A 17,060-nucleotide genomic window follows, 5' to 3' on the forward strand; every position below is an offset into this window, starting at 1 on the left:
GCCAGAGAGCTGGAGGCAGTGGAGCAGCAGGTGCGGCCTGAGAGCTGGTGCTCTGGGCGCGTGTGAAGCCTGGAGGACTTCATTCATGTGTTCACGTCACTGATGAGAAGCTCGAGTCTTTCAAGGTGAGGGAGCGGCGTCTGACTCTGCTGCAGAGCCTGCTCTCCTCATGTCCTTCACCATGACTCTGCTGCAGAGCCTGCTCTCCTCATGTCCTTCACCTTCACCATGACTCTGCTCAGAGCCTGCTCTCCTCATGTCCTTCACCATGACTCTGCTCAGAGCCTGCTCTCCTCATGTCCTTCACCTTCACCATGACTCTGCTGCAGAGCCTGCTCTCCTCATGTCCTTCACCATGACTCTGCTGCAGAGCCTGCTCTCCTCATGTCCTTCACCATGACTCTGCTGCAGAGCCTGCTCTCCTCATGTCCTTCACCTTCACCATGACTCTGCTCAGAGCCTGCTCTCCTCATGTCCTTCACCATGACTCTGCTCAGAGCCTGCTCTCCTCATGTCCTTCACCTTCACCATGACTCTGCTGCAGAGCCTGCTCTCCTCATGTCCTTCACCATGACTCTGCTGCAGAGCCTGCTCTCCTCATGTCCTTCACCATGACTCTGCTGCAGAGCCTGCTCTCCTCATGTCCTTCACCTTCACCATGACTCTGCTCAGAGCCTGCTCTCCTCATGTCCTTCACTATGACTCTGCTGCAGAGCCTGCTCTCCTCATGTCCTTCACTATGACTCTGCTGCAGAGCCTGCTCTCCTCATGTCCTTCACCTTCACCATGACTCTGCTCAGAGCCTGCTCTCCTCATGTCCTTCACCATGACTCTGCTGCAGAGCCTGCTCTCCTCATGTCCTTCACCATGACTCTGCTCAGAGCCTGCTCTCCTCATGCCCTTCACCTTCACCATGACTCTGCTCAGAGCCTGCTCTCCTCATGTCCTTCACCATGACTCTGCTGCAGAGCCTGCTCTCCTCATGTCCTTCACCATGACTCTGCTGCAGAGGCGTGTGTGTGCGTGTGTGTGAGGATACACCGTTTCACGGCTGCTCTCATGGCGCTGACATGGTCAAGGCCACGGTGCAACACCGGGTGAGAGCGTGTCTCCAGCAGAGGGCGTGACCCTCAACAGCACGGAGGCAACAGATCAGGCCGGTGGCTGACACAAGTTTATTCAGACACCAACAGTTGGAAGGGATCAACATGAAGCCATCAGCCTGGAGTCTCTCCTCTCTGCCTGAAGAGGAGAGACTCACACAGCAGAACAGGAAGTGAGGCCAAGTTGAGACTCGTCGAATCTGCCTCTCTCCTGAAGCCAACAAGTTGTGGGCGGCGCGTGACTCGGATCGACCACTTGGTGATGGTCGCCATGGTTACCGCTGCTAGCAACAACTCAATTGCTGCTGAAGTGTTTCAGTCCATGACTGTCGCGAGGTGAGAAACAGACGCACTGACGCACTGTCACTCACTCACTCACTCACACAGTGATTCACTCACTCACTCACTCACTCACACAGTGACTCACTCACTCACTCACTCACTCACTCACTCACTCACTCACTCACACAGTGAGTGACTCACTCACTCACTCACACAGTGACTCACTCACTCACTCACACAGTGACTCACTCACTCACTCACTCACTCACTCACACAGTGACTCACTCACTCACTCACACAGTGACTCACTCACTCACTCACACAGTGACTCACTCACTCACTCACTCACTCACACAGTGACTCACTCACTCACTCACTCACTCACTCACACAGTGACTCACTCACTCACACAGTCACTCACTCACTCACTCACACAGTGACTCACTCACTCACACAGTCACTCACTCACTCACTCACTCACTCACTCACACAGTCACTCACTCACTCACTCACTCACACAGTGACTCACTCACTCACTCACTCTCTCACTCACTCACTCACTCACTCACTCACTCACACAGTGACTCACTCACTCACTCACACAGTGACTCACTCACTCACACAGTCACTCACTCACTCACTCACACAGTGACTCACTCACTCACACAGTCACTCACTCACTCACTCACTCACTCACACAGTGACTCACTCACTCACTCACTCACTCACTCACTCACACACACAGTGACTCACTCACTCACTCACACAGTGACTCACTCACTCACTCACTCACTCACACAGTGACTCACTCACTCACTCACTCACTCACTCACTCACACAGTGACTCACTCACTCACTCACTCACTCACTCACACAGTCACTCACTCACTCACTCACTCACTCACTCACTCACTCACACAGTGACTCACTCACTCACTCACTCACTCACTCGCTCACTCACACAGTGACTCACTCACTCACTCACTCACTCACACAGTGACTCACTCACTCACTCACACAGTGACTCACTCACTCACACAGTCACTCACTCACTCACTCACACAGTGACTCACTCACTCACACAGTCACTCACTCACTCACTCACTCACTCACTCACACAGTGACTCACTCACTCACTCACTCACTCACTCACTCACACAGTGACTCACTCACTCACTCACTCACACAGTCACTCACTCACTCACTCACTCACTCACTCACTCACTCACACAGTGACTCACTCACTCACTCACTCACTCACTCGCTCACTCACACAGTGACTCACTCACTCACTCACTCACTCACACAGTGACTCACTCACTCACTCACACAGTGACTCACTCACTCACACAGTCACTCACTCACTCACTCACACAGTGACTCACTCACTCACTCACTCTCTCACTCACTCACTCACTCACTCACTCACTCACTCACACAGTGACTCACTCACTCACTCACTCACTCACTCGCTCACTCACACAGTGACTCACTCACTCACTCACTCACTCACACAGTGACTCACTCACTCACTCACACAGTGACTCACTCACTCACTCACTCACTCACTCACTCACTCACACAGTGACTCACTCACTCACTCACTCACTCACTCACTCACACACACAGTGACTCACTCACTCACTCACTCACTCACTCACACAGTGACTCACTCACTCACTCACTCACTCACTCACACAGTGACTCACTCACTCACTCACACAGTGACTCACTCACTCACACAGTCACTCACTCACTCACTCACACAGTGACTCACTCACTCACACAGTCACTCACTCACACAAACAAATGTTACATCAACTCAATTTAAAAAATGAAATGAAAAAAAAAAAACTTCTTTTCCAGTGAAACTGCCTCAGTGCTGCCCCAAGCAGGGACCCTGACTCAGGCGTCGGCGGGTGAGCGGCGGCCCATCAGCCGCCGGCTGTGTGGCGAGCACTGAGCCTCGTCCTCCAGCTGCAGAGAGAAGAGGAGGAGCGTGAGACCAGCGGAGGAGGGCTGGGAGAGGTGAAAGGTCAGGCCGTGGACTCACCTGCTCCTTCACGTAGCTGTTCCCGCAGGTGACCAGGCCTCGGAGAGCGAGTCCCACCACGAAGCACCAGGCCGACAGAGCCGCCTCGGTGGCTGCCAGCATGGAGGAGGGAATCCAGAGCGCCAGCGTGGTGTCCTGCGGCGGCGAGACACAGGTGACTGAGCGCCGCGCTCAGGCCAGGCCGGCGCTCCGCCCCGCGGCGTTTACTCACGTAGATCCGCGTGGTGTCGAAGGGGCACTGGACGGTGACGGGCGAGCGCGCGTCCACCGGCACGTCCGAGCGGTTGCAGCCCTTCATCAGACCCTGACCGCCGTGAGCCACCGTCACGCTGATGGCCAGCAGGAGGCCCACGCAGCAGGCGGCCGACAGCAGCGCGTTGAGCAGCGACGCCAGCGTCAGCCCCACGTGCTGCAGAGACACAAGCGGGCGTCAGCACCAGTCGGGTCGGGCGGCCGCCGCTCGCTCACCAGCGGAGGCACGTGGAGGTTCCTGGACGCCACGATGGCGAGGATGCCGCAGGCGATGCTCTGCAAGAGGAGCAGCTTCAGTCGGCAGGACGGGAGGAGGTCCAGCCGCGGGGCCCCGCCACTCACCAGCAGTCCGGAGCACACGGAGATGACGTTGGTGGCCGTGTACTCGGTGGTCACCTGACCGTCCGGCTGGGAAATGTGCCGCAGCACGTTGCCGTGGACGATGGCGCCCAGGATGAAGTTGATGTGTCCCACCAGGATGAGGGCCAGGCCCTTCTTCATCAGCTGCCGGGGACCCTTGTCCTTGTCTGCAGCCCTCACAGGAAGAAGGTCAGAATCACCAGCCGGACGCACACACGGGCCCCTCGGGACTCGGGCCCTCAGGACTCGGGGTCATTCAGGACTCGGGCCCTCTGGACTCGGGCCCCTCAGGACTTGGGGCCTTCAGGACTCGGGCCCTCAGGACTCGGGGCCTTCAGGACTCGGGCCCTCAGGACTCTGGCCCCTCAGGACTCTGGCCCCTCAGGACTCGGGCCCTCAGGACTCGGGCCCTCAGGACTCGGGCCATCTGGACTCGGGCCCCTCAGGACTCGGGCCCTCTGGACTCGGGGCCTTCAGGACTCGGGCCCTCAGGACTCTGGCCCCTCAGGACTCGGGTCCTCAGGACTCGGGCCCGTCAGGACTCAGGCCCTCAGGACTCGGGCCCTCTGGACTCGGGCCCCTCAGGACTCGGGCCCGTCAGGACTCGGGTCCAGGAGCCAGTCAGACTCATCATACGCTTCAGAATCGCCACTTCACACGTCAGAGACCTGAACTCCACACGGGTGGAGCGAGTGTGTGGGGACCACCACAAGATGAAGACGTCAGGCCCACTGGGCTGCAGCCTGGTCCAGAGTCCTGCCTCAGCTTAGGTTCAGGGGCGGGAGGGTGATGTTCCCCACAAGGATAGAGAGACAAACGTGTGTGTGTGTGTGTGTGTGTGAACAAAGGTCTGAGGTCACAGTCGACTCGGTCCAAATCAGCAGAATGAGAAAAGAACCAACCACAGCTGATCATCAAGTGGCAGAGAAAGACGGCACCGGTGTGACGTCACAGCTTCACTCACCAAACGCGCACATTTTCCTCGAGAAACACTTTTCCGCTCGAAAATCTGGTAACGTCCGAGTTTTCCGAGTCGCCGTGTTCAACCTGCGACCGCTTCCGGTGTGACGTCACCGCCCTCACCTGGCGCGAGCTGAGACGGAAGTGTGGCGCGCCTCCGTCAGGCTTCAGCCGAGGACAAACAAACATGGCGGCCGGCTCTCCACACCGGAGCACTCGGAGTCGTCGAGTCATGAAACAGCGCGGTCATCCAGGGGAGCCATCGCCAGGTCACGTGGTTAGCGCCGGCCACCCACAGTGAGCCGCGTCCGCGTGCGCGGAGCAGGTGCGGGCTGCACTCTGCTCCCGACCACTGAGGGTCGCTGTTCCCGGCTGGTCGACCACACCGTCTTCTCTGCGTCTCTTCTGACGCCGAGGGACCAGGAGAGCAGAGCGCAGACGCTCCACGCGTGTTTCTATTGTTGTTGTTGTTTACGGCGATGGTGATGCCAAACCCTCCTGCGGAGCCACAGAGCGGTGCTGACGTGATCATCACGGAGCGAGCGCTCCCCCGTGTGGCGGACAGCAGGAAGTGCAGTGGTTGAGACGGTGCCCCGCGAGAACGGAAGTTGTTGTTGATGGTGTTGTGTTGGGTTCTGTGGCTTCTCCCGAGCCGCAGCGCTCCGAACTCAGGTCGGACCCACCCATGCGGTCACGTGATTGAAGCCCAGCGCTTGACGCGGAGAGAAGTCGCAGGCGGACGGTCTCGTTGACGTCATCGCCGTGTGTTGGGGTCTGACGACGCTCGGCGAGAGCGGAAGTGGTGAGCAGGGAGCTATCCCGCCCCGCCGCGCGCTCTGAGCGGCTGCTCCGCTGCTTCATGTCTCCACCCGTGTCCGCGGCGGCTGCGAGTCCAGCACCTGGTGACGGCCGCCAGTCTGGCGGGGCCCGGGCCGAGCCGTGCAGACGCCACCGCGGCGTTAGCTTAGCTGCTAGCTAGCTAGCTAGCCAGCTGCCTCGTCATGGCCGCGAGCGGCGGCCAGAGCCCCGGGACGGCCCAGATCATCCGGCTGAACGTCGGCGGGACCCGGTGAGACGCGCGGCTCGGGCTCGGCTGCGGGCGGGCACGCACGTGACTGGTGTGTGTGTTGCAGGTTCTGCACCTCCAGGCAGACCCTGACCTGGGTCCCGGACTCCTTCTTCTCCAGGTGAGTCCTCGTTTGAGCCAGGCTCCCAGTCTGACGTCATCAGGTCACTTCGCCTGAGGACAGGGCTCTTTGTGGGACCCGGGCTCACGAGCGGCGCGTGTGGACCGAGTGTGGCTTGCTTCTCCTCCTCTTCACCTGACCGGCCGTGCGGGAGTCCGAGCGAGGAGCTGAGTCAGCAGAGACTCGGGGCACAGCAGTTGCTGCATGCTCCTCTGGAGTCGGTCCAGGCAGGAACAGTGACGTGGCTCTGGGAGAACCGTAGAGAACCCCAAGGTGTCTGCGTCCTGGGCGCTTGACTGTGGGACCAGAGTGGACGGCTGGTGGTGGCGGCGGCTCGGTTCGACAGGAGAAGCTCTCGACACCTGAGCCAGAGGCTCGTCTGACATTCGGCAGGCCCTTTCCTTCCTTCCTCAACCCGAGACTCTGCCACTGGTCTGAGTCCGACAGCGCAGCGACACGCGATGCAAACATTGATTGATGCAAAGTCAACTCGCTCATTCAGTCCGTGACAACTAGTAACCCACTGAGGCCCAGATCCTCGTGGACGCGCGGGCCTTGGGTCCGCTGGTGCGCCGCTCCGAGGCTCCCGGTGGGCCTGCGCTGCTCCACAGTGAACCAGCTCTGCGCTTCTCAGTTTAGGATCCTGGGTGTGTCCCAGGTCAGAGTGACGTCATCAGCGGGTCGCACGGTGCGCCGCCCGCTGTCGTGGCCTGCGGCGTCCACTTAACTGGACCTCTCTCTCGTTCCAGTCTGCTCAGCGGGAGGATCTCGACTCTTCGGGATGAAACTGGAGCGGTAAGTGCAGCTCTGGGTCACGTGACGCCTGAGGACTTCATGGCGTCTTCTCCTCCCCGCAGATCTTCATCGACCGAGATCCGGCGGCCTTCGCCCCCATCCTGAACTTCCTGAGGACCAAGGAGCTGGACCTGCGGTGAGACCCGGCTGCTGCCTCTGTTGCTGTCCCACACTAACTCAGACTTGCTCGGCAGCGGGGTCAACATCAGCACTCTGCGTCACGAGGCCGAGTTCTACGGGATCACGCCGCTGGGTGAGTCGATGCGCTGACAGCTCGTGGTGCATCGCGCCAGTGCTGACGCTGCAGCTGCGTGTGTGCAGTTCGCCGCCTGCTGCTCTGTGAAGAACTGGACCGCTCGTCCTGTGGCAGCGTCCTCTTCCACGGCTACCTGCCCCCCCCAGGTGAGACCCGACACGACCCGACCCGACCCGACCCATGTGCAGCCACTCAGGAGTCTTTCTCTCGCAGCGGTGCCAGCAGGTTCCTCGGCTGCCGGAGCCGGCGGCGCCGAGGGCTTCAGCGGCGTCGGCCCTCGTCCTCCTCCTCCTCCTCCGCCGCCTCCTCCTCCTCCTCTGCAGCCAGCACTTCCCGGACCTGCCGGTGGTGACGACTGTCCCAGACTGGGTCAGTGGTTCTCCTTCACCCTGACCCTCCAGACCTCGGCGTCCCACTGGGCTGGGCTTCGCCCCCTTTCCTTATGTCTGGACTCCTGCAACATGGAGCTCCACCTTCACACATCTCAGGTCCCCACAAGGACAAACAGGCGTGTGTGTTTCCAGGTCCGGTGGTGGACCCTCGGAAGGTTCTGATCGTGACGGGGCATCACAACTGGATCGTGGCGGCTTACGCTCACTTCGTCATCTGCTACAGGTGGGAGGGGCAGGGGAGGGGGGGCGGAGCTCCCGAAGGGTCCAGCCACGAGACCTTTGCTGTGGCCGCAGGATCAAAGAGTCCTCCGGGTGGCAGCAGGTCTTCTCCTCCCCGCACCTGGACTGGACCATCGAGCGCGTCGCCCTCAACGCCAAAGTGGTGGGCGGTCCTCACGGGGACAAGGACAAGATGGTGGCGGCCGCCTCGGAGAGCGGCATCGTCCTCTGGAGCATCCAAGATGGCGGCAGCGGCAGCCAGATCGGTGAGTGGGCTTCACCGCCTCCCAGCCGAGCTCTGACCCGCATGTGACCTCTGACCCCTCAGGCCTCTTCGACCTCGGCGTGCCAGTGGACGACCTTTTCTTCATCGGTAACCAGCTGGTGGCCACCAGTCACACGGGGAAGGTCGGCGTGTGGAACGCCGTCACGCAGCACTGGCAGGTGCGTCCGTCCGTCCGTCCGCCCACCCGCGTCCGGCGCTGAGCTGCCTGCGCTTGTGCCGCAGGTTCAGGACGTGGTTCCCATCACCAGCTGCGACACCGCCGGCTCCTTCCTGCTGCTCGGCTGCAACAACGGCTCCATCTACTACATCGGTACGTCCGAGTGTGTGTGGCGGCCGGTGAAGACCAGGGCTCTGACGCTGTTGCTGCTGCCTCCAGACATGCAGAAGTTCCCTCTGAGGATGAAGGACAACGACCTGCTGGTGACGGAGCTCTACCACGACCCGTCCAACGACGCCATCACCGCGCTGTCCGTCTACCTCACCCCCAAAACCAGTCAGTGCACACACACGCTTGCCTCTCCGTCCTTGTGGGGACACCTGGCTCACCTGAACCGGGACTCAGAACCAGACTGAGACCCGGTTGCTTTGAAGTCTTCGTCCTCGAAATGAGCCTTGTGGGGACCAACGAAAATGTCCCCACAAGGACAGCGTGGACACACACACACACGCTGGCATGACGGGAGCGCGGGCTGCTGTGTGTCTGCAGGTGTGAGCGGGAACTGGATCGAAATCGCGTACGGCACCAGCAGCGGGGCGGTGCGGGTCATCGTGCAGCACCCGGAGACGGTGGGCTCAGGTCCCCAGCTCTTCCAGACCTTCACTGTGCATCGCAGTTCAGTGACCAAGATCATGTTATCTGAGAAGCACCTGGTCTCAGGTGAGTCGCCCCGCCCCGCCCCGCATCTTCTGGGTGGCTAAAGCGCCGGACTCCGCCTCTGACCGTCAGTGTGCGCCGACAACAACCATGTCCGCACCTGGACCGTGACCCGCTTCCGAGGGATGATCTCCACCCAGCCGGGCTCCACGCCGCTCGCCTCCTTCAAGATTCTGAGCCTGGAGGAGACGGAGAGTCACGGCAGCTACGGCTCTGGCAACGACATCGGTGAGAGGGTCGCTCCCCGGCGCCGCGGTCGGGCCTTGATGGTTCGCCCGTCTCCTCAGGTCCGTTCGGAGAGCGAGACGACCAGCAGGTCTTCATCCAGAAGGTGGTTCCCATCACCAACAAGCTGCTGGTCCGACTCTCCTCCACCGGCAGAAGGTGTGGACGCCGAGCGGCCCCCGGGTCTGAACTGCAACGCTGACGCTGTGCTCCCCGCAGGATCTGCGAGGTCCAGTCGGTGGACGGAACCACCATCTCCTGCTTCACGGTGCGTGAGTGCGAGGGCTCCAGCAGGATGGGCTCCAGACCCCGGCGCTACCTCTTCACGGGCCACGGCAACGGCGGCATCCAGATGTGGGACCTGACCACGGCCATGGACACGGCCAGCAGGGCGGAGGAGAAGAGGAAGGAGGGGGAGGTGGGCGGCCCCACCGAGGAGGAGCTGCTGCAGCTGCTGGACCAGTGCGACCTCAGCGCCTCGCGCTGTGCCACGCCCAGCCTCAGCCCCGCCCCCTCGCTGCTGCAGCAGTCCAGCTCCAGGTGAGTCACGTGACCCCACCACGCCGTCCTCGCGCTGTCCTCGCCAGCCTGGAGAGCCGTCTCACCTCCTCCTGTCTCACCCACAGAGACTTCCAGAGCTTGGGTCTCGCTCGCGGAGTCTTGGACGCCGCCGGCCAGAGTGCGGCTCAGACCCAGGACCCCCGGCTGTTTCCGTCTGACGACATGGAGGACGGCGAGCGGAGGCCGTCGGCGCTGGAGCTCTGGTGCAGTCGCGGCGCCCCTCCTCACCCACGGCTGGCGGCCAACAGCCCTGACGTCCGGAGGAAGGTGGGCTCCCAGCCAGAGGAGGGCGACGGCGCTGTGAGAAGGAGGGGGGTGCTGGAGGTGAGCTTTCTTGGGAGGAAGCGAGGCCCCCCGGCCACCGACGGCAGCGACTCCTCCGCCAACGCCTCCCCTTCCCCGACCAAACCGCCGTCCACCTCCCCGCGCCACAGGAAGCAGCCGTCCGACGCATCCAACCAGGACAGCAGCCTGTGACGCCCCCTGCTGGTGAGCTGCTCTCGCCATGCATCTCACGACTGACTCTGCCCGCGCTGGCTGGCGCCCCCTGGTGGGACGACGTGAGGCCTCGCTCTCCACTTGAAGACCTTCGCTGAGCTCAGCAGCTCTGGCCGTCGGAGCCGCCACTCTCCTGGCCAGAGAGTGAACGCAGGAGCCACAGCCGTCTGTGAGTGACTCGGTGTGAGGTCACAGTGAGCAGCAGCCACGTGTGCGCTCGCCGCCTGTCTCACTGTTGGCCAGCAGGTGGTGCTGCAGGATCAGGCGTGTCCATCACTCCGTCCTGGACTTGGGCTTCTTCTTCCTGATGTTCCTCACCGGAGTCCCGGTGCCAGTGTTGCTCTCCGGCGCCACCATCCTCCCGCTGCTTCTCTCACTAAAGCCATGCAGCCACCAGAGCGTCTTGGTGCAGCTGGCTCCTCCTCCACACCAGGAGATGATGCGTCTGGCGTCACGTGACTTCAATAAAGGCGCGTCCTCGAACCGTGTCGCTCTCCTCCTCCTCGTCTGGATCCGCGGGCTCCGAGTCAGAGGGTCGTGTTGCGGCGGCGGCTCGTCCCCATGATGTCGGCGATCACGTCCGTGACCTCTGACCTGTGACGTGTGCGCTCTTCTCTGCGGGGACACGAGCTCCAGACTCCGTCAGACTCCAGTGGTTCTCAGAGGTCAGAGGTCAGGGCGTGGGTCGTGCTGCTGGGCTCCTTATTGATGCACCCACTAGAGGCGCTGTTGAGTCCGGGTTAGTTGACCTTCCAGAGAGAGAGCGCGAAAGTGTGTTGAGGGTTGAATTAACCTCAATAATTGTCAATGAGGACGTGATCAATCGGTGGGATGGATCCAAGTGACGAGGCGGGTTGGGGGCGTCCCTCAGCCACGGGTCACTGATCCCAGTGAAAGGTAACAGTGGGACCTGAGGCTCACTCACCACTCTGACTCGGCCATGACTCTGAGGGTGTGTGAGTTGTGACTCCAGAGTCTGGCTCTTGATCTTCTCTGGGTTCCTCTCTGACCGGACCGTCGGCGCCGCCTTCAGTCGCTGGACGTTTCTGCGGCGTCGGCAGAAGACGAGTCCAAGTCCAGAGTGGAGGCTCCAAGTGCCCTTGACTCTGCGCTGCGTCCTCACATCCGCCAGACGGTTTACAGCGTCAGCGCTCGCCTCCTATTGGGCCCCAAATGACTCGTGGCGCTCCAAATACAAACAGCCGGCGCCATGGCAACAGCTCTCTCCTGGACGCGCGGCGCCTGGTCTCATTGGACGGCCCGCTGCTAGCCTGCGAGTCAGGAGCCACGATTGGTCCCCGGGGCGGAGCCTCCCGTCGGGGTGACGGGACCAAGTTGTGTGAAAGTGGCCGCTCATTAAAACGGGACATAAAGCTGTCGACGGCGGCTCTGACCCGCTGTAATGAGTCTAATACGAGACCCGCCGCCGTCCTTGTGGCGGGGAGAGGCGGCGCCACGTCAGCAGCTCAGCATATAAACAAGAGGGCAGGACGCCGCCGCCACGCCCAGCGACGGTGAGGCGGGGAGGCCCCGCCCCGAACCACAGCCTCGTAAACAAAGGCGGCAGCGACCCACCTGACCGGGCCCTCGGAGCCCGGTCCCACACGCCCACTGGCGCTTTATGTCTGTCAGTGGAGCCCACGGGGTCAAGCCTGAGCTCCAGGGTGACAGCTAACTAACAGGTCCAGTCTGCTTCAGGTGAGCCATGTGTGTTGGCTGGGGACAGGGGCACACCTGTGTGTGCGTGACTGAATGACGCTGGACAGGAGCAGCAGTGCTTCAGTGTCTGACCTCTGCTGTCCCCTGGGTCTCCGGGCTCACGTCCCTGTTGGGCGGAGCCAGCGGTGAGGGCACCACCAAGCCTCTCCTTCTCTCTGGCTCAGGACACAAACTCCACCTTGAGGACCTCCCCGTCTGAGGTGAGGCCCTGGCCTGAAGACATGTCTGCGGCCGCCAGGCGGCGACACGCGCTCAGAGGGTTCCGTCCCCGCTCCAGGACCAACGAGGCTCCTCCTCCTCGCTCACCACCAAGAAGACCAGCTTCTCCACGAATCACCGCCAATTGAAAGCAGGAAGGACCTTTGACCTCGCTGGCAGCACGTCACATGACATGAGACTCCAGGGCCTGTGACGTCACCCCGGCCCACGCTCCTCCTGCCCCGCCTGTCCTGAGGGTGGCGCCCCAGAGTCTGAGGACGGGTCGGGTTCAGGAGTCACCCTGGGCTCAACAGCAGACTGGACCGGACAGCCTGACGGTTCAGTCGGGTTCTGGGGGCCGCGAGTGAGTGAGTGAGTGAGTGAGTGTGTATATGGGGGGGTGTGTGATCCTAATTAAGAGTAACCATGTGTATTTGTCAGAATGAATTATGCTGATGACTTCAGCAGGCCTCGGCCTGCAGAGAGAATTAGCATACGACGGCTAACACACACACACACAGAGAGACGGGCGTGGCCTCAGAGGCAGAGCTGAGCCTGGGCGCAGGTGGAGCGGGTGCTGGAGTCGGGCCTGCTGGCGTCTCTCTCAGCTGGACTCTCTGATCTGTCACGTCCCGCAGAGAGCAAGCTGCTGGCGCCGGCTCGCTCGCTACGTGTGTGTGTGTGGCTGTGTGAGAGCAGGGACCGTCTCCTGAGGTGACCCGCAGCAGCACACGGACGCCCCCCTCACACACACACCAAGCCACGACTGGCGCTGCCTGCCGGCTCCAAACTCCAGGAGCAGAACATGTGGTGTTTGTTCTGTCTGGGCCACACGTTCCTCTTCATCTGCTCCAGTCCACTCCAGTCCAGGTCTTTCATGGCTGTCAAAGCAGCGCTGGAGTTTCTCCTCGGAGCGTCTCGACGCCTGTTTGCCTCCAGAGAGGAGACGTTGGGACCTTCATCACACCCCCCACACACACTCACTTCACCTGGGGTGAGAAGGTGGTGCTGAGAGCAGGAAATCACTCCACACGAGAGGAGAGGAAGAGAGTGGAGGAGGAGGAGGAGGGGGGGGAGGGGTCGTCTCTCCTCCTTCCTCCTATCTCCTCCTCTCCTCCTCCTCCTCCTCCTCCTCCTCTCCTCCTCCTCCTCCTCCTACTCCTCCTCCTACCTCCTCTCCTCTACTCCTCCTACAACCTCCCACACAAACCACTCACAACACCACCTCCTCCTCTCCTCCTACTCTCCTCCTCCTCCTCCTCCTCTTCCTCCTCCTACTCCTCCTCTCCTCCTCCTCCTCCACCTCCTCCTCCTCCTCAACCTCCTCCAACTTCCACTCTCATCCTCCTCACCACACCTCCTCACTCCTCCACCTCCTCTACTCCTCCTCCTCCTCCTTCCTCCTCCTCTTCCCCCTACTCCTCACTCCTCCTCTTCTTCCTCCTCCTTCTCCTCCACCTCTTCCTCCTCCTCCTCCTCTCTCCTCCTCCTCCTCCTCCTCCTCCTCTTCCTCCTCCTCTCTTCTTCCTCCTCCTCCTCCTCTTCTTCCTCCTCCTTCTTCCTCCTCCTCTTCTTCCTCCTCCTCCTCCTCCTCTTCCTCCTCCTCTTCTTCCTCCTCCTCCTCCTCTTCCTCCTACTCCTCCTCTTCCTCCTCCTCTTCTTCCTCCTCCTTCTCCTCCTCCTCCTCTTCTTCCTCCTCCTCCTCCTCCTCTTCTTCCTCCTACTCCTCCTCCTCCTCCTCTTCCTCCTCTTCTTCCTCCTCCCTTCTCCTCCTCTCTCCTCCTCTTCCTCCCTACTCCTCCTCCTCCTCTTCTTCCTCCACCTCTCCTCCTCTTCCTCTACTCCTCTCCTCCTCTTCTCCTCCTCCTCCTCTTCCTCCTACTCCTCTTCCTCCTCCTCTCCTCCTCCTCCTTCTTCCTCCTCCTTCTCCTCCTCCTCTTCCTCCTACTCCTCCTCCTCTTCTTCCTCTCCTCCTCCTCCTCTTCCTCCTCCTCCTCCTCCTCTTCTCCTCCTCCTCCCTCCTCTTCCTCCTCTTCTTCCTCCTCCTCCTCCTCTTCCTCCTCCTCTCTTCTTCTCCTCCTCCTCTTCCTCCTACTCCTCCTCATCCTCCTCCTCTTCTTCCTCCTCCTTCTCCTCCTCTCCTCCTCTTCTTCCTCTACCTCCTCCTCCTCCTCCTCCTCCTCTCCTCCTCTTCTTCCTCCTCCTTCTCCTCCTCCTCTTCCTCCTCCTCCTTCTACTCCTCCTCCTCTTCTCCTCTTCTTCCTCCTCCTCTTCCTCCTACTCCTCCTCCTCCTCTTCTTCTTCCTCCTTCTCCTCCTCTTCTTCCTCCTCCCTCTTCCTCCTCTTCTTCCTCCTCCTTCTCCTCCTCTTCCTCCTCCTCCTCTTCCTCCTCCTCCTCTTCTTCCTCCTACTCCTCTTCCTCCTCTTCTTCCTCCCTTCTCCTCCTCCTCTTCCTCCTCCTCCTCCTCTTCCTCCTCCTCCTCCTTCCTCCTCTCTCCTCTCTCCTCCTCCTCTTCTCCTCCTCCTCCTCCTCTTCTTCCTCCTCTCTTCCTCTCCTCCTCTTCTTCCTCCTCCTCCTCCTCCTCCTCCTCCTCCTTCCTCTCCTCTCCTCCCTCCTCCTCCACTCCTCCTCCTCCTCCTCCTCCTCTCCTCCACCTCCTCCTCTACTCCTCCTCCTCTTCCTCTCCTCCTCCTCCCCCTCCTCCTCCCTCCTCCTCCTCTCCTCTCCTCCTCTCTTCTTCCTCCTCCTCCTCCTCCTCTCTCCTCCTCCTCCTCCTCCTATCCTCCTCTCTTCCTCCTCCTCTCTCCTCCTCCTCTTCTTCCTCCTCCTCCTCTCTCCTCCTTCTCCTCCTCTTCCTCCTCCTCCTCCTCCTCTTCCTCCTCCTCTTCTTCCTCCTCCTCCTCCTCCTATCCTCCTCTTCATCCACCTCCTCTCTCCTCCTCCTCCTCTTCATCCCCTCCACTTCTTCCACCTCCTCCTCTTCTTCCTCCTCCTCTTCTTCCTCCTCCTTCTCTCTTCTTCCTCCTCCTCCTCCTCCTCTTCCTCCTCTTCTCCTCCCTCCTCCTCTTCTTCCTCCTCCTCCTCCTCCTCTTCCTCCTCCTCCTTCTTCTTCCCTCCTCCTCCTCCTCTTCCTCCTCTCTCTTCCTCCTCCTCCTCCTCTTCCTCCTCCTCCTCCTCCTCTTCCTCCTACTCCTCCTCTTCCTCCTCCTCTTCTTCCTCCTCCTCTCCTCCTCCTCCTCTCTTCCTCCTCCTCCTCTTCTTCCTCCTACTCTCCTCCTCCTCCTCCTCTCTCCTCTTCTTCCTCCTCCTCTCCTCCTCTTCTCCTCCTCCTTCCTCTCCTTACTCCTCCTCCTCTTCCTCCTCTCTTCCTCCTCCTCTCCTCCTCTTCTCCCTCCTCCTCCTCTTCTTCCTCCTCCTTCACCTCCTCCTTCCTCCTCCTCCTCTTCTTCCTCCTCTCTCCTCCTCCTCATCCTCCTCCTCTTCTCCTCCTCCTCCTCTTCCTCCTCCTCCTCCTCTCTCCTACTCCTACCTCTCCTCCTCCTCTCTCCTCCTTCTCCTCCTCCTCCTCTTCTTCCTCCTCCTCCTCTTCTCCTACTCCCTCCTCCTCCTCCTCCTCCTCTTCCTCCTCATCTCCTCCTCCTCCTTCTCCTCCTCCTCTTCCTCCTCCTCCTTCTACACCTCCTCTTCCTCCTCTTCTTCCTCCTCCTCTCCTCCTCTTCCTCTCCTTCCTCCTCCTCCTCCTCCTCCTCTTCTCCTCTCCTTCTCCTCCTCTTCCTCCTCTCCTCCTTCCTCTTCCTCCTCCTCCTCTTCTTCCTCCTACTCCTCTTCCTCCTCTTCTTCCTCCTCCTTCTCCTCCTCCTCTCCTCTCCTCCTCCTCTCCTCCTCCTCCTCCTACTCCTCCTCATCCTCCTCCTCTTCTTCCTCCTCCTTCTCCTCCTCCTCCTCTCTTCCTCCTACTCCTCCTCCTCCTCCTCCTCTTCCTCCTCTCTTCCTCCTCCTCCTCTCCTCTTCCTCCTCCTCCTTCTACTCCTCCTCCTCTTCCTCCTCTTCTTCCTCCTCCTCTTCCTCTCCTCTTCCTCCTACTCCTCCTCCTCCTCTTCTCTTCCTCCTTCTCCTCCTCTTCCTCCTCCTCCTCTCTTCCTCACCTCCTCTTCTTCCTCCTACTCCTCTTCTCCTCTCTTCTTCCTCCTCCTTCTCCTCTCCTTCCTCCTCCTCCTCTTCCTCCTCCTCCTCTTCTTCCTCCTACTCCTCTTCCTCCTCTTCTTCCTCCTCCTTCTCCTCCTCCTCCTTCCTCCTCTCCTCCTCCTCTTCCTCCTCCTCCTCCTCCTCCTCCTCCTCTTCCTCCTCCTCCTCTTCTTCCTCCTCCTCCTCTCTTCTTCCTCCTCTTCCTCCTCCTCTTCTCCTCCTCCTCCTCCTCTTCCTCTTCCTCCTCCTCTCCTTCTCCTCCTCCTCTTCCTCCTCCTCTCTCCTCTTCTCCTCCTCCTCCTCTTCCTCCTTCCTCCTCTTCTTCCTCCTACTCCTCTTCCTCCTCTTCTTCCTCCTCCTTCTCCTCCTCCTCTTCCTCCTCCTCCTCCTCTTCCTCCTCCTCCTCCTCCTCCTCCTCTTCCTCCTCCTCTTCTTCCTCTTCCTCCTCCTCTTCTTCCTCCTCTCTTCCTCTCCTCCTCCTCCTCTTCCTCCTCCTTCTTCTCCTCCTCCTCTTCTTCCTCCTCCTCCTCTTCCTCCTCCTCCTCCTCCTCCTCTTCCTCCTCCTCCTCTTCCTCTCTCCTCCTCCTCTCCTCTTCCTCCTCTTCTTCCTCCTCCTCCTCCTCTCCCTCCTCCTCTTCCTCCTCCTTCTCCTCC

General features: G+C 60.6%; 2 protein-coding genes across 3 annotated transcripts; one reads left to right on the forward strand and one right to left on the reverse strand.

Annotated features, from left to right (window-relative positions):
- Nucleotides 1-24: 24 nt before the first annotated feature.
- On the reverse strand, nucleotides 25-5,845 carry LOC128759542 (keratinocyte-associated protein 3). Of its 2 annotated transcripts, none has more exons than XM_053866589.1 (6): nucleotides 5,134-5,845; nucleotides 4,033-4,217; nucleotides 3,907-3,966; nucleotides 3,650-3,847; nucleotides 3,439-3,573; nucleotides 25-3,362 (listed from the first exon to the last, which is right to left on the reverse strand). In XM_053866589.1, the coding sequence occupies exons 2-6, from the start codon at nucleotides 4,189-4,191 to the stop codon at nucleotides 3,291-3,293; spliced, it is 624 nt and encodes a 207-aa protein (XP_053722564.1). In that variant the 5' UTR covers nucleotides 4,192-4,217; nucleotides 5,134-5,845; the 3' UTR covers nucleotides 25-3,290. The 2 variants fall into 2 exon arrangements, with proteins under 2 accessions (XP_053722564.1, XP_053722563.1); XM_053866588.1 differs by having other exon boundaries at nucleotides 5,015-5,833.
- kctd3 (potassium channel tetramerization domain containing 3) lies at nucleotides 5,173-12,794 on the forward strand. The gene is made up of 17 exons (XM_053866563.1): nucleotides 5,173-6,079; nucleotides 6,144-6,197; nucleotides 6,947-6,992; nucleotides 7,055-7,128; nucleotides 7,187-7,245; nucleotides 7,314-7,394; nucleotides 7,462-7,617; nucleotides 7,773-7,863; nucleotides 7,935-8,125; nucleotides 8,188-8,303; nucleotides 8,368-8,455; nucleotides 8,522-8,638; nucleotides 8,852-9,022; nucleotides 9,092-9,247; nucleotides 9,307-9,403; nucleotides 9,464-9,784; nucleotides 9,871-12,794. Exons 1-17 carry the CDS (start codon nucleotides 6,012-6,014, stop codon nucleotides 10,280-10,282), a joined length of 2,298 nt encoding a protein of 765 aa, XP_053722538.1. The 5' UTR covers nucleotides 5,173-6,011; the 3' UTR covers nucleotides 10,283-12,794.
- Nucleotides 12,795-17,060: the final 4,266 nt, after the last annotated feature.

The sequence above is a fragment of the Synchiropus splendidus genome, chromosome 5 (assembly GCF_027744825.2).
Source record: "Synchiropus splendidus isolate RoL2022-P1 chromosome 5, RoL_Sspl_1.0, whole genome shotgun sequence".
In the NCBI taxonomy this organism is placed as follows: Eukaryota; Metazoa; Chordata; class Actinopteri; order Syngnathiformes; family Callionymidae; genus Synchiropus; species Synchiropus splendidus.

Excerpts from the sequence above, each read along its gene's own strand:
- LOC128759542 (XM_053866588.1), bottom strand. Across the intron at positions 3,967-4,032 it reads CCGTGTGCTCCGGACTGCTG|AGCATCGCCTGCGGCATCCT; the intron begins GTGAGTGGCGGG and ends CTCCTCTTGCAG. Across the intron at positions 3,363-3,438 it reads ACAGCTACGTGAAGGAGCAG|CTGGAGGACGAGGCTCAGTG; the intron begins GTGAGTCCACGG and ends TTCTCTCTGCAG.
- kctd3 (XM_053866563.1), top strand. The coding sequence starts at position 6,012 with ATGGCCGCGAGCGGCGGCCAGAGCCCCGGGACGGCCCAGATCATCCGG. Across the intron at positions 7,129-7,186 it reads ACCAAGGAGCTGGACCTGCG|CGGGGTCAACATCAGCACTC; the intron begins GTGAGACCCGGC and ends CTTGCTCGGCAG. Across the intron at positions 7,246-7,313 it reads CTACGGGATCACGCCGCTGG|TTCGCCGCCTGCTGCTCTGT; the intron begins GTGAGTCGATGC and ends GCGTGTGTGCAG.